Source organism: Cyprinus carpio, chromosome B15 (assembly GCF_018340385.1).
Source record: "Cyprinus carpio isolate SPL01 chromosome B15, ASM1834038v1, whole genome shotgun sequence".
Taxonomy (NCBI): Eukaryota; Metazoa; Chordata; class Actinopteri; order Cypriniformes; family Cyprinidae; genus Cyprinus; species Cyprinus carpio.
In genome coordinates, this window is record NC_056611.1 from 15951925 (window position 1) to 15967677 (window position 15753).

At 39.0% G+C, this 15753-nt stretch overlaps 1 protein-coding gene across 1 annotated transcript in view; it reads right to left on the reverse strand.

Moving 5' to 3' along the window:
- Window positions 1-2961: 2961 nt before the first annotated feature.
- Window positions 2962-15753, reverse strand: part of LOC109103188 (serine/threonine-protein kinase SIK2-like) — a 37362-nt gene continuing 24570 nt past the window's right edge. The window contains exons 7-15 of the mRNA XM_019116554.2: window positions 15411-15631; window positions 15151-15303; window positions 14883-15041; window positions 9942-10173; window positions 9494-9778; window positions 8400-8560; window positions 7052-7159; window positions 6433-6524; window positions 2962-5548 (exon numbers count right to left, since the gene is read on the reverse strand). Coding sequence (XP_018972099.2) covers window positions 4996-5548; window positions 6433-6524; window positions 7052-7159; window positions 8400-8560; window positions 9494-9778; window positions 9942-10173; window positions 14883-15041; window positions 15151-15303; window positions 15411-15631 — 1964 coding nt within the window. The 3' untranslated portion in view covers window positions 2962-4995. The remainder of the gene's footprint in view (window positions 5549-6432; window positions 6525-7051; window positions 7160-8399; window positions 8561-9493; window positions 9779-9941; window positions 10174-14882; window positions 15042-15150; window positions 15304-15410; window positions 15632-15753) is intronic.

Genomic DNA, 15753 nt, shown 5'->3' on the forward strand with positions numbered 1-15753 from the left:
GCACTGAGATGTGGTTACTCCCAAAATGCTGTGTTTAGTTTCCAGTGTTGTTACATCATTCAAATGGTTATTTAATGGAAACCCAAATCTACCATTTCTCCACTCTTACACATGGTGTTCCCCAAGGTTCAGTACTTGGCACATTTTTCTTTTCACTTTCGTTTCTTTGAGCTGATATCATCTATCAACATGGTCTCAATTTTCACTACGCTGATGACATTCAGATATCAGCACTGGCTGAATCACCACTTCTGTCAGCTTCCTTTCTGCATCTATCTGTGGCATCAAGTACTGGATGAGCTCTAACTTCCTGAAATCTGACAAAGCCAGATTCATGAGTCAACATTCAAGTTTAAGTTCCCTAAAATCTATATCTAGGTGTTAGTTGACTCATCCCTTTTTTAATATGGCACTTGTTTTTAAGATATTATTTGAATCTGCATACCATTTTCTGAAACTCACCATGACAGATCAGATTGAACATAGCTGAACAAGCTAATCATGGCTTTCAAGATTAATTAAAGATTACAGGCATCCTCCATGAATAATGCATTAGCCTTTAAACACGTTGCTTAAGGAAATGTTAAGTGTATTTCTGTTTGCAGTTTCAATCAGAAGACAACAAACAATGCAACCAACTCACAAAGACCAACCGTCATTGACATGGGGACATCTAACCTCAATTGCCTTGGATTGAGATTGAAATCTACAGCAACTTTCTCCCTGGGAGACCTTCTGTTTTGTTCCTCTGGCTCTGAACATACAAATACCAATTTCTAATACTATATATTTAATTATATCTGAATATTCTGAGAATATGTAAAGATTCTAATTGTTACATACTATATGAATTACTGTAGCAGTTCTTGTTTCATTATATTGTAACATACATTGTGTCAACATTTCAGTTAGTGCTAAACAATTGAGACTGATATTAGTTATTACAAAATGATATATCATATTTGTCTAAACATGAGAAAAAACTGCTGCAGGCTGATGCAAATCAAAATTCGAAAGAGTTTGTGCCTGAGGCTTATTTACAGGACAGCCATCACTGACCTCATTGGATCAGTTGTTTCTGTCCAGTTTAGCAGACCATTTTAATCTGTGCCAATCATGATGCTTCCCTGAGGATAAGATGTCTGTTAACCACCTTATTATGCTGTAATAATAGGATTCTACAGCAATGGGACTATTGCATTAACCACATTTGTCTCAGCCATAGCTCCTCAAGATTATCAAGAGTACCACAATTCCACTGTCAACCTGGCTGCCATTGTAAGACATAAGTAACAATGTGACTTGTGTTTATACTTTATGCAGGTATAGCAGTAACCAAAAATAGATTTTCCACCTTCTCATTGTTCCAGGTAATAATGAAATGGATTGAATTCAACTGAACTGCAATTAGCAGGCAGCATGTGTAAAATGGACATTTTTCAAACTGTTGGAAAAGCCTTTTGCCCACAAACCGATCTGATTTGCATTGGGTAAGAGAAATATTTAGTGGTTGTTGATTTCGAGAACAGTGGAAAAAAACAACAGTTTCTCCGCTGGTGTAATTTGTGAGCATTCTTGTGTGGTGAGCTGTCTGGAAATAGGACTCTTGCCTAATGTGTGATCAGAATGAGTGAATGAGAGTGAGAAAGAAAGGGCGAGAATGTACATGGAAGTGTGAATGAGAACAAGTGAGCTCGGGTCATGTGAAAATCATAGCAGAGAAGAGGAAGCTCCCTTTGAGAGTGAACTCTGAATGCTCTACTGAACACCACTGAACAAATGAACTGAAACGGTCTGATAGGGAATTGAATGTTTCCTAAGCAAATATGCACATAATTAAACCCACAACCCCCCACACACCAAAACTGCATTCATTTGTTTAATTGACTGATGTAACCTGAAATACTTTTTTTTAGGGTTTGAAAGAGACTTTTTTTTTTTTTTTTTTTGCATTACATTGCTTTTCAGTTGTTTTTCTATTTATTCTTAGTTGAACTCCATTTGAAATTGCATGAATCATATTGCAAGTGACTTTTCTTTGATATTGTGAGGTACATCTGAGTGAAACGACTTCTTGAATGAGAAAAAAATGAGAAAAAAAAATAGATTTTGTGCATCAGCAGATGATTGGATTGTTGTTTGGTTATTGTTGCAATGTTTTCATGTGATTGACAGGTTGCCCAGTAAAGAGTCATGTCATAGACCTTAGTCAGGGCAATGCCATATTTAATTTTTGACAGGAATGAAACCAAGCCTTTTATTCCTGTCAAATATGTAGGGATATAGGTTAAAATGTTTTCAGTGGATTGCACTGTTGCACCAATTGTTAAAATAGGAACCCTTTCACATTTCAGGGTTTCTCAGAAGTGGAAGTCTTCATAGAACTGTAGACACCATCAAATACATTTTTTTGCCTTCCTATTTGCTCAAAAAACAAACAAAAAAACAAAACTCCATGATAGTGATTTCACGACTGAAATGTGCACATGAATTAAAATAAATATGTGAACGAACGACTCATTAATAATAAATACCACAATATTCAACAACAACAACAATAATAATAATAATAAAAATCTAAAAAAAAAAAAAAAAAATTCATGATGACTTTATCTTGAGCGCCGCGCTTTTTAGAAGGCGCGCGAACTAATCATGTGCGAGACACAGGAATATCCGTCGAGCGTTACTTTCACACTGTCAGTGTGGCAACTGCAGAAATGTCTCGTTTACACAGCAGTTTAGAGGAGTGACTAACGTTTGTATTAACAAATACACAAAGTCAAGCAAAATTGATGGGAGCAGCTCCAGTGGAAGACAGTAGTGACTGGATCTCAAACCTTCAGATGATTACACGCAGCTCTGTAAGTCAAGTTACCGAATACACACATAAAAACATAAAAAGTAGACGCCTTTGTGTAGTGAAATTCCCACCAGATAAAATAAAAGACACAAAATGCTTTGTTCAATAAATCTTTTTTAATCTTAACAGCACATTAGCTTATGTGGGGTCAACAACCATGAAGGTAAATGCAGAATTGTAGGATGTCTAAGGAACGGTGTTCGCCAGCAGAGGTGTGACTATGATATACGGCAACACATTCACTAATCTGTTCTTTCTGAACTATTCATAAGAAATATTGCTATTAATACTTTTCAACGGCATATACTGATCGACCAAAAAAAAAAAAAAAAAAGCACTGTTACGAAGCTGATCAAGAAGCTCCAAACTCCACACGGTGGGGTTATACAGGAACACTTCTGAGGGGACTTTGGTTTTGTACCTTTGTAAAACCTGGGTCTACATATTACCTGTAACAATACCAACAGAATCAAACCGAAAAAAAAAATATTAAAGAACAGTTCACCCCAAAATAAAACTCAACCTCATGTCACTCCAAACCTGTATGGGCCATTTTTACAACACGTTCATCATTATTTTGCATTCTTTTGCATTCTTTTTAATGCTTGAAAGTGTTTCACAGATGAAAGTCATCCATACAAGTAAATAAAGACAGAACTTTTAATTTTTAGGTGAACTATCCTTTTAGGATCTTAACTTAAAAGAAAGAAGAAAAAGGCACACGGAACACTATCACATTAAATACAAAATTTGTTGCATTTTGAAAGCACTTCCAAAGTTTCTAATTCCTACTTTACACAAACCAATCACCAAGTCACACGCTCTCTCTGCATCCTTCTTTGAGAGAGCGCTGGAGCACGGTATTAGAAAGAGATGAATTTTGTCTCTTATTTGACGAAACTAGCAGAGCAGGTTCACCTCACCCATCTGCCGTCTCCTCAGCTACATTTCCTTTAGCTTGCTTGACAAAGTGCTCCAGTATATCATCTGCCTTAATACATGTTCTGTTACAAAGCTCCGAACATTGTGATCAGTTTGCGTGATGATCATTTTCTGTAGAGTATCTGATATCTGAGTTTAGTCACGGACTTGTCATTTCAAGTAGAACAGATTTACTAAGTGCTGCTAACAAAAACAATCTTGTTTTGTCTGTCGTAAATGCAATGAGTTGGCCGAACTATCCAGTGTCTTGTGACCAAACATAAATGCTGATGTATTCTTTAGTGTCAAGGGGTAAATACCACCAAAATAATAATAATAATTGAATTCTAAATCATTTAAATGCATACCAACACCGCCCATGGAGGTGATGTCACCTGACTTATAAACCACTCCTTATTAATCATCACCATGTAAAGAGAGTCATGACTCATCTTTCACAGTATGCCAATTCTGAGGAACTGTGATATTAGCAAACAAAATAACACTGTTGCGGTTTAAGGAGAACAGATTGTTATTTTTAGGGCCTTTAGGATGAGCGTGAGGAGGGAATCCAGTAAAAAAAAAAAAGATCAAAATCACAGCTTTGTCCACAAATATCTGCGGTTTTGGCCGTTTGAAAGTTGAGAAACATCTGGTGATAGCAGTTTTGGGTGGTGCAGTTCCAACTTATGGCTTAATTTTTTCTGTTCCAGATGAATCAGTATATTGCTTTAATATTGCCATATGTTTTTAACTAACATTGCACTTATTTAGTGCGCATGACTAGTCTTTCATAATCAAAGTCAGATGCTTTGAGTGATTTTGTTCAGTACAAATGTGTCAATATTTAATTGTGCTGTCGAGCAGGCTCCGTATTGCAGATCTAGGCTGTCTTTGTGCTACATACGGCGCGTAGCGAGCAGCTCCTATCCTGCAGTCGGTTCGGAGGCCAGAGGAGGTGAGCCCCCGATGTGGCTGGCCCAAACACCACGCCATCCGGCACTCTATAGTGAGAGAGCAGCAGGTGGGACCACTGGAGAACGAGGAGGGAGGTAGGGAGGAGTTTCGTGAAGTATAAAGATTACAGCTCACGTTCGCCACAACCTAAACATCGAACGTACAAAACTCGATCCGCCCCTGTGACGTCATCTCATCCGTCAATTCATCCGTAGTGAGTCAGAAATCAAGGTAATACTGGTTATTCGAGTCTCGACTTAGTTCACCAGCACAAAACCATGCTGGGAGTCCACAGTCTCCATTTCGCTGTCCAGAAATGGGTCAGCCAACGCCAGCCCTTCGTACCCAGCCGCGCCGCCCTCTGCGGGTGGAGGCGGCTGCCCGGGATCAAGCGGATAGTCATATTGCTCCGGATACAGCACTTCTCCTTGGGCGGAGTGGCTTGGATCGTAGGCTGAGTAGGTGTAGTTCAGGGGCTCTAGCTGTTGGGGATGCAGCTGAGCAGAGAAGCTTTGTGGCAGAGGCTGCATCTGAGTGTAATGGCCCAGGTAGGGTTCATAGGTCAGGGATTCTGGGTTAGGCTCCATTAGGGGGCCAAGCGGCTGTGTGTGTGCAAACTGAGGTGAGGCCTGGGGACTCTGTGTCTGCTGATGTGCTGGTGCCATCGAACCCTGTGGCTGAGGTGGGGCTCCGGAGTCCTGGTGGCCCATGGTTGCACAGGGAGCGTAAGGGTCCTCCACAATGTGCATCTGATTGAAGTAGGCCTGCATTTGGGATTGTTTCTGAAGATACAGACGTTTTTGTTGCAGCCTGCAGATCAAACACAAGGGGTTTAACAGATGGATCACTGGTTTGACATCAAGGGAACATTTGTTTGTTTGTGTTTAACACCATGCCAGCTTCTGTGGCTATTTTCATGGCGAGAAAAATTGTATTTGGTTCTTAAAATTTATTTTCGCTAAAAACTCCAGAACTGTATGGTATAGTTCACCCAAAAATGAAAATTCTGTCATCAATTACTCACCCTTATGTCGTTCTAAACCTGTAAGACTTAGTTAAAATATTTTTGATTAAATCTGAGAGCTCTCAGTGGCACAGCCACTGTGGAAAGTATCACGACACATGCACTTGCTTCCACTTAATATAAACAACTATGTGCATGGCGCTGCTGCTTACGTTATGCATTGTTTACATAAAACAGAAGCAAGCGCATGCGTCTTGATACTTTCCACAGTGGTGGTGCACCTCTGGAGACAGGATGAGGAGGAGAAGAATTGTAAAATAAAGTTGTTATTTTTGGTTTCTTTGTGTTCAAAAAATACTCTCTTGTAAAATTACAGTTGAACCCCTGATGTCACATGGATTATTTTATTGATGTCCTTGCTATGTTTCTGGAGCTGGTAACATTTCAGTTGCTTTGCTGTCTACAGAGGATTAGAAAGCTCTCGGATTTCATCATAAATATCTTAATTTGTGTTCTGAAGATGAATGAAGGTCTTACAGGTTTGAAATGACATGAAGGTGAATAATTAATGGCATAATTTTAATTTTTTGGTGGTGTATATATTTTATTATTGTAAATATGTTTTTTAAATAGTTGTATGAGTGTAAAAAAGTTCTCACAGCGATAAAACCAGCACAGTCTAATGAAACATGCTTCAGAGATAAAGGGAAAGCAGAGTAAACCATAGTACCTGTGTTCCTGCAGCTGCTGCTCCAGACTGCGAGGAGTTTCTTTGCAGAACATCTGGCAGCTGCTGGGGCTGTTGGCCATCAGTGTGGCTTTCTGTAGAGAGATACACAATGTTAAGGATTTTGAAATGCAGAGCTGTAGAAATCATTCTGCACTGCCCTGAACAACTTCAGAAATACTACAGTGAACTTGTGGCCTTTTATCACTATTATCGATAGCAATAGCAGAAAGATGACACAATATATATAATATAACACAAACATAGAATGTTGCGAGTCACATTTGATCCCATTCGCTAACCGCTAGGGTATTAAATAATAAATTACATTCTCTGCAAATGTCAAGAAACTACTACAAAACTCACTGACAAAAAGTATTGTGTGCGGCTGCTGGCATGGTATTATGTGGTTTCTAGGGTATTCTTGGTGGTTGGTAGGATCTTGCTATGTGGTTCTTCCACCAGGTAAGATAAAGCAGTAGTAATAGTTACATCTGTCATAAAGTATTATTAGTAACCAACTCTTACAGACCATGAGGCTTTGGAAATGTGCTTTATTAGTGTACACACATCTCAGATGAGAGTTATTTAGATGATGTTGGCAGAAATAAAGGTGCGTCACCTGTATTCTGTGAGAGAGGTACTGTGGCTCCAGACTCTGTCTCCTTGACAACAGTGCTGGGTGGGCTCCACCTGAGAACAGAGCCATGTCGTGCTGACCTCTTTCCTCCTGCACAAACCATACATACACACAGAAAACATGTCAGCGCCTCGCTAGGCAGCCACATTGACGGCTGTGCACTCGAATGCATGAATTCATTACTTGGTTATGAAAAGGCTGAATAGCTGTCCGCTGACCCAGAGGGATTCTGGGAAAAACATGCCAGTCTGCTCCAGTAGCTAATCCTTACAATGCCACATGCCTCTAATGGAAGACCATTTTCACTGCTCTTTTTCTGCAATATTAGCCTAGTGAAATGAACTCGATTTTGAGCAGATTTTTTCCCTCAGACTTCATCTAGACATTGGCGCCTGCCCTGTGCGAGTATCCCTACGTGTTATTCCCATAAGTATTTATTCATTGATTCGTACTAAATCTCAGTCTTTGGTGAGTCTGCATTGGAGCATTGGGCACCAGTCACTAGCTTGTTACTCAACAATGGCTGCATTCAGGGGGCTTACCGGATGGACAGTAAACAACTGACAATTGGCTGCTTCTTCTCCCGTAATTACATAAGAGGGGCTGTCTGTGTGTCAGTAGGGAGGTTAGAAGGGTAGAAGAGTTCAAGTAAGGGCATTACCAAAGTAATGCACAGTGCTTCTTGGAATTATGCATTTTCCAAAAATGGAGATTGAGAGGGTTTTGGTACCCAGGACATCCCAGCATTAAGGCCCTTTCCCATGACTCCAGTGAATTGAATTTTATGCATTTTTTATATATATATATATATATATATATATATATATATATATATATATATATATATATATATATATATATATATATATATCAGGAATAGAGTCAATAAAATAATTTCATTTCAATCTATTTTAATTATTTTACTTAGAAATATATTATCAGTATAACAAATTGAGTGTCACATGATCCTTCAGAAATGAGATAAACAGATAGTAAATATATATAGTATATATATATATATATATATATATATTTATAATAATTTTTATTTTTTTAATAAATACAGACCTGTTTATTATTTCTCATGTTTTAAATCTAGATTTTTTGACCAGTTTTGAAAGTAGAATGAAACAAGTAGTAAAAACACATAATAACATATGTAGTTACTATTTTAACTTGTTCTAACCCTTTTTTTCTGCAGACCTCCAGGCGGCTCCGAGTTTAAAACCTCTGCATTAGTCATTCCTGATTGTAAGGGATGCTACAGTACAAAACCGATCTCAGGTTAGCTCAAATCTGTGATTTCTAGTAGCTTCCCTCGTGGACTGACCTGTAGTGCAGGATCCAATAAATCATGTGGATGGGCCTGAGGGCTCAGCAGCCCCAGGGAAGGGGTTTCTCCAGAGCCCATCTGCTCATACACCTTATTTAGCTCCAGGATACCTTTGGTCCGTGCCAGATTCTGTAGGTGCTGTCTAAAGGCCACCAAGCCTACATGAAGGAAGGAGTAAGATTATGAATAATAGCACTGTTATTTTCAAATGACTTACAGACCATCAGATGATGTTCCACCCCCAGTGTCCACATCCATGTGTGGTCATAAATTTTCACATGGGAGTGTCAGAAAACAGGAAGTGACTCTCATTCCCTCAGGCCCACGCCACCTCTGACTGCTCCGGTGTGGTTCTACCATGTGACCTCACTTAACGTAGCTAATCAGTCTATTTCAGGAGAAGATATGTCCAGGCAGGCTGCAAATGCTTTATTCATCGCTCAAGTGTACATTAAAATGCTGTTTAGTGGCTCTTGACTCCTCTGCTGCTGAACAGAAGAGGGTTGTAAAAAGGATTCTCAGGTTATTTTAGGGCTTCAAGTGATTAAGGGTAATTATTCAGGACATAGGATGAGAGAACTCAATAGGACCGAGTTGGCCTAATCTTCAAAGCACTCTCTGATTCACTCAATGAATCATCTGACAGGGGGTGGTGCATTTAGAGGAAAACAAGAAAGAAACAGGGAGAGAGAGTGTGTGAAAATAACAGTAAGTGTGAGAGAAAGAGAAGGAAGAGATATTGAATCTAATGCATGAACCACAGTGGAGTTCAAACATCTGAGACCATTAGTAAATGTACAAAATTGTGCACTACTTAAAATTAATTTATTAATTTTTTAATTTAATTTCAAGCTATTTTTTATTTTAATTATTTTATGTATTAGAATTTATCAGTATAACAAACTAAGTGTCACATGGTCCTTCAGAAATCATTCTAATATCTTGATTTGTGCTGCTTAACATTTTTGTGGAAACAGTGTTACTGTACATTTTAATGAATCCTTGCAAAATAGAGGTATTAATTACTTAACAAGAAATCTTGTTTACCCCTGACTTTTGAATGATAGTGTATAAAGTCACAGGATGCCCACCTTGTGTGAGTGAGGTGTCTGATGCTCTGCGGCCCTCACGGAAGCTGATGGGAGAGCGGTTGTGTGTCTCTCTCCTCTGGGCACTCAGTGCCTGCATGGCAGGGTTAGCGGGCAGAGCGCTCATGAAGGGCGGAGTCATGCGGGTGACTGGTGTGTTGGCCAGGACCACCTCGTTAAGAGAGGGTGCGTCCTCCAGCAGACTGAGGTCACTGTGCATGGAGCCCATGTCATACTCTGAGTCCACGCTACCCAGAGAGGGGTTATGACCCACGCTGAACAGTTTACCTGGTTAAGAAAGAGAGGTGACAAAGACTTATAGTCTTAACACTTCTGAAATAGATTATTGTGATTTCATTGCCATTTTTATCCAAAGTGATACTATTAATACAGGGATTATGAAGTGGGGTTTGAACCTATAACCTTGTGGTTACCCTTAATCCACACCCACCTCCACTGGTAATGATTCCTGGCTGGTTGGTGACCTCAGACAGCGTGTGTCTGCGCTGACCAAAGCGGGCCGATTGATAGGCATTGAAGACATGAGTATGATCATCCTCAGTGTCCAGCTCCTCCGTCTCGATACCCTCGTCTATAGATGTCTCCATCATGTTGCTTGGGGACGAGACGCTGGATTTGCGAACAGCCACAGGGGGCAGGGGGTCCAGCATGCAGCCGTTGACCTGCAAAACTTTAAATTGATATATAAATATATTTTTTTTTAATTTTTTTTTTTTTTTTTTGTAGATATTTGGATATTTTTTATGGTTTTCTTGAAATCGCAAGTGGGAGATATTATTTCAAAGTCACAAACCTGAGACTTAGTCACAACACAAGATATGGTTGCATAAGAGAATAAGGTGCAATTATGATAAACTTATAATCTCAAAATATAATGTAATTGTATTTACAAGAAATATATTTGCAATTACCAGAAACAAAGTCACAAATAAAAGATATTAACACAGCTAAATACAGCATTAAGTCATATTGTAAATTATATTGCCACAATTGTGAGATATAAAGTCGCAATTATGATACAGTCATATGTGTGACAATACAGTCACATTGTGAGAAAAAAGTAACCGGCAACTATAAAGTAATTTCCTAGAATTATAGTCACAACTATGAGAAATAAAGAAAAAAATGTGAGATATTGTCACTTTGCTAAACATTAAATCATATTGTTCAATCAACTGACGTTGCAATGGAAATTACGATAAAGCCATAATTTTATAATATAAAGTCACATTGTAAGATAAAAAGCACAATTGGAAACTATAAATTCATAATTTAGAGATATTAAATTGCATTTAATAAAGTCAAAGTTTTTTTATTATTATTTACAATTGTTTTTATTTATTTTATTGTTTACTTTCACTTTGTATGATTGGGGTGGACTGTTTCAATTAACAGCAGAAGGAAATTAAAGCTGTTTAGTAAAGCTGGTCTGAAGACAAGTGACGGCTGCTTATCCACCTGTCCTGGTGTCTGACAAAACCCGCTACACTCTCCAGTTTCCTTCATGACTGCAAACCTAGCCAGTACCTCTACGCCACCATTACACACACTCATTAATTCACTACACACGCACACACATGCACAAACATTCACTTTCGCACATAGGTTAGTTACATGGTTGTTTATTAGTTATCTTTGTTTTAACATCATCGTTTGTTGTTGTTCCTTAACTATGAAATGAACAAAATGTTTAATGTTTCTTTTTTCCTCTTTTTCTATGGACAATTTATGATTGTGGACACGAATATGCATGTGTTGGAAACTTGAATTAGCATGACCCAATTTCTGCACGAATTTCAAACTTGAATTGAACTGAAGTGCTGGTTTTTGTAGCGCTTGTTTTATCTTTTTTTGTTCCCTATCTTCAAACAATTTTTTTTCTTCTCATGGACATTGTGGAATAAATCTTCCCTTGTTGGACAGAGTTTCCATTGACTGTTTTTGTGTTTTTGTGTTTTTTTCTTTTTTTTTTTTTTGCTATTCTGGGTTAATTTACATTTTGTCAGGATTAATCCTGACTGGCGCCCGAACATTTTCTCAAATACAGCTTATCTGTGTCAGGGCGGCCACCACCGTTACAGGGCCTTGAACGTGTCCATTGCGTTGCTGTCTATGGAGGGTCAGAGTCCTCTGGGATTTCATCAAAAATATCTTATTTTGAGTTCCGAAGATGAATGAAGCTCATATGGGTTTGGAACGACAAAGGGTGAGTAATTAATGACAGGATTTTTATTTTTGGGTGAACTATACCTTTAAGTCACATTGTGATATAGGCTAGTCAATTTCTTTATTACTCTGAAGTGGAAGTGGAATATATATGCAATTTATGTATTTCCTTTAAAAGATTTGGAAGATGACAGCCTTTTAGGTTTTATGTTTCTGTCTTTGAATCAACTCTCACTTACAACGGTATGTAGATAAGAAATTCCCCCAACATGCCTTCAAGCACTGTATTTCCCAAGAACAAGTTCTAATCTTCCATTAACCCCTTTTAAGTCACTCACAGTCCTGAGGCACACTTCCACTCAGTCAACACCACACACAAACTTTAACGTGCTTTGCGATGACAGGCCGAACTTCATGAATATATTTCCTAATGATTTGGGGAACGGAATGGGAGTAAACAAAAGCACTGCAGTCTTCCTTTTTGCCTCTTTTTATTGCTCCCTCTCTTTCACTCTTGCTTTCCGCTCAAACGACTGAGTGAGCTGGAGAGGAGGGGGTGGAAGTCTGGAATGCAGGGACAGGAAGTGTGTTTTGGCTGAGAGGGCCGTCAGAGCCACATGCAGACAGAGTACACTGAGACATGCCATCAAACACACACTCAACCAACATGGATCATCTGGATGAGTTGAGTTTCCTGCAGCATGCTGGGCCAGGAATGCTGTTATCCCAACACACAGTTAAAGAACAGCTCCAGATCCTCTCTTTTTCTTCTTTCCTTCATCTCTCTCTATCTTTCTTTCTTTTTTTTAATTTACATTTCAGCCCATCATTTTGCCCGGCCTCTTTGTTATTCACACACAAACAGTGTGATTATACAGACTCAGAACAAATTATGTAATTCCAGCCGTCCCCTCCCCACCAGGGGTTGTGCCGTATTCTCTGAGATCAAGCTTCATATTTTAAACATCTCATATTGGAGAGAGTGTCACAATTCCTCCTCTGATCTTAAAGGGAAAGTAATTTTTCAGTGCTAAAATGTCTCATCTTAATATGCAGAGACAACTATAAATAAGCCATTTGTAGCCATTTATTTCCCCTAAAAGTGTAAACACCATCTCTATGGTGCTTTCAAAACATTGCTCTGTTTGTTTGAACATCTCAACTAACCCAACAACAGCAACCCTGCCTCAACCAATGGTGTGAGTTTGGGGCAGGGCTATCTGTTTGTCCAGCCAATAGCATATGGGGGCTTGTTTGGGGAAACCTGTCTGAAAACAGACACTATTTGTGCAATTTTTGTGTCATCTTTTTGTAAAGTTTTGTTTTTTTTGCTAATGTCAACAAGTTCTCCTGTCCACACTCCAATCATAAATAGCATTTTTTATGACCTAATCAATTTGTGATAAAAAAAAATAATTATTGTAAACTGAAATAAAATGTAAAACATGAACTTGCTAAAAAGCAACATTTTTCAGTTTCAATTAAACATGATGTACTAAAATAACTAAAACTAAATAAACTAAAACTGAAACTACACAAACGTAAAAAAAATAAAATAAAAAGCTAATAAATTACAAAATACAAAATTACTAAACCTTTGACTAAAGTTAGGGTGAAAATAGAAAAAAAATATATAAAAAAAATCTTATTCTAAATATTAACAAAAACTATAATAACACATCAATGACACTAAAATAACATTGGAAAGGATTTTTTTGCATTAAATATCCTATTTAAATATCATAAATGTAATTTTTATAAATACCAACCAAATGACTTCCTACTGAGATTTGCATCAATTATTTCCTCTGCAAAACCAAACCCAAACATGCATACAGGTGACATTTACCGATACACATTTTACAATAAGAGGAATTTTGTGAGGAATTGTTTATTGAAAACATTGTTCAAGAGAGGAACTGGCTGATGCAATGTTCAGTATGAAAGCCATGAACAGGCAATAACTCCACATTTCTGAAGTAAAATACTGGCGCACACAAAGCCAGACAGTTTGTGGTGTGCTTGAATGTGAGAGTGAAAGAGAGAGAGAAGAAAGAGTGGAACGACTAAGCCGAAGCGAATGGACAGCTGTCACGTCCTATGTGTGTCACTGCCAGAGACGACTGCAGTCTGACCCGCTTATGTAAGCCAAACAGCTGTGGACGGCCTCAAGGGGAAACACTCATAGTGTATGTCTCACCTCACCATCAAAGACACACAGAGACATAAATGACTAACGCTGCTAAAAATTATCAAAGTAAACAGCTTCTCCCTCATCGACGCAAAAGACATTAAAACAAAGTATGTGCATGAAAGAAGAGTCTTGGAGAGAGCAGATTACCGTCTCAGAGTGACAACAGAGAGAGAGACAGACAGATAAAAATGAAGACAGCGTAACTAGGACTCTAGTAAGGAGATAGAGTGGCAGAGCTGGCCGGCTCCTGTGATGTTATTTCTGTTCCGTATGCCAAGCTGGCAGCCGATCTGGCCGTCTGTCAGGATGGTTCTGAACAAAAGGCTCCTCGGGGAGCAGGCATGATGAGGAGGCCTGAGCAAACAGCCAGGCCCACTGCCTGACCTTGGAAGGACTGAAGTTGCTTAACAGCAATGTAGGGAAGGAGTGCAAGAGCACTCAGCGGGCAGCAGTCAGATTCAACTCTGTCACAACAGATGTTTGTACCAGCTAATCAACACCCTGCCTCAAGAATGGGATTATGGGGGATTTTATTAAAAAACATATATGGTAGACAATGGGCGAGACATTGTAAGAAAAAAAAAAAGAAGTAATATGTGGGAACAAAATTTCTCTTAATTCCTTTAGCCTTTACATAAAAAAAAATTAATTTAAAACTATTTGGTTTAAAACAATATATTGATGAACTATCTCTCCATCCACCTATTTGTCTTTGATCCATCCATCCATCCATCCATCCATCCGTCTTTTATCTATTTATCTATCCTTGATCTATCCATCCATCTATCTGTCTACCTACCTGTCTTTTATCCATCCATCCATACTTTAAAAAATATAGTGGAAAAATATTGCCCTTTAACAAAAAAAATATTTTTGACAATGGTTCTTGGTCTCCATTTTATCTAACGACGGTATTGGCACTCAAAATTTAGGAGATCTTAAACATTTGCTTTGCTACAGTCTAAACAGGCTACAGAGAGTAATTCAACATCTAATCCATTTCTCACTCACTTTGGGAGTCCCAACCTCCTCCTCCATGAGGCTGTGTTCTGTAGCACAGGAGGACTGTGGGAATGTGAAGGAGTCTGCAGAGGCTTGAGGCACAGCTGGGGATCTCAGGAGACGTACGTTCTGAGGCAGGAGGCTCACCTGAGGAGCAGCGCTGCTCGCCTACAGTGCAGAAAAAGAGATACACGAACAGAAACAGTCAACTGCTTGGACAAAGCCGTATTTACATTGCTGTTAATTTCTTTTTCAGAGGCAATTTGAAGAGTAATACCTTGACAACGGTCTGCTCTGCAATTGTACTGGGACGTCTCTGGCGGGCATCGAGTCGGGGCTCCACTGGGAAACTACAGCGGTGGGCTTTTAGCCTCTCAACCAGCAAATAGTAGATAGCAGCAAAATGATTGTAACTCTTATTCTGAAGAGACTGCAGAACAGATGGAGAAATTATCAAAAAGGAGAGCCACATTAGTCAAGCCTGTTTTGAACATTAAGAGTGTAATTTCATTTCTTAAAATTTGTGTCATTTCTCACCTCTACGGTTTTGTGCTGGTCGATGCCTAGGCTGTGCATCAACCGGAGCACCTGTTCACTGTATTCTCCCACACCAGCCTGCCCCTCTGCAGTCTGCTGATATAACATCGGCCGCTGCACAGGCACCTCCATCACCATCCACTTGTGTTCCTTTATTTGTCCTATAGACAGACGCTTGGAGGGGTCTAACACCAACATCCGCCTGATCAGATGCTCACAGTCTACACAGAAAAGAGAAAAAGAAAATGGATAAACATGACACTTGCCAATATAAACCTTCCGGTTCTACTCAACCCACTCCAAGTGGGATTCAAACCAGCGCTTCCAGCATGGGATGAAGGTG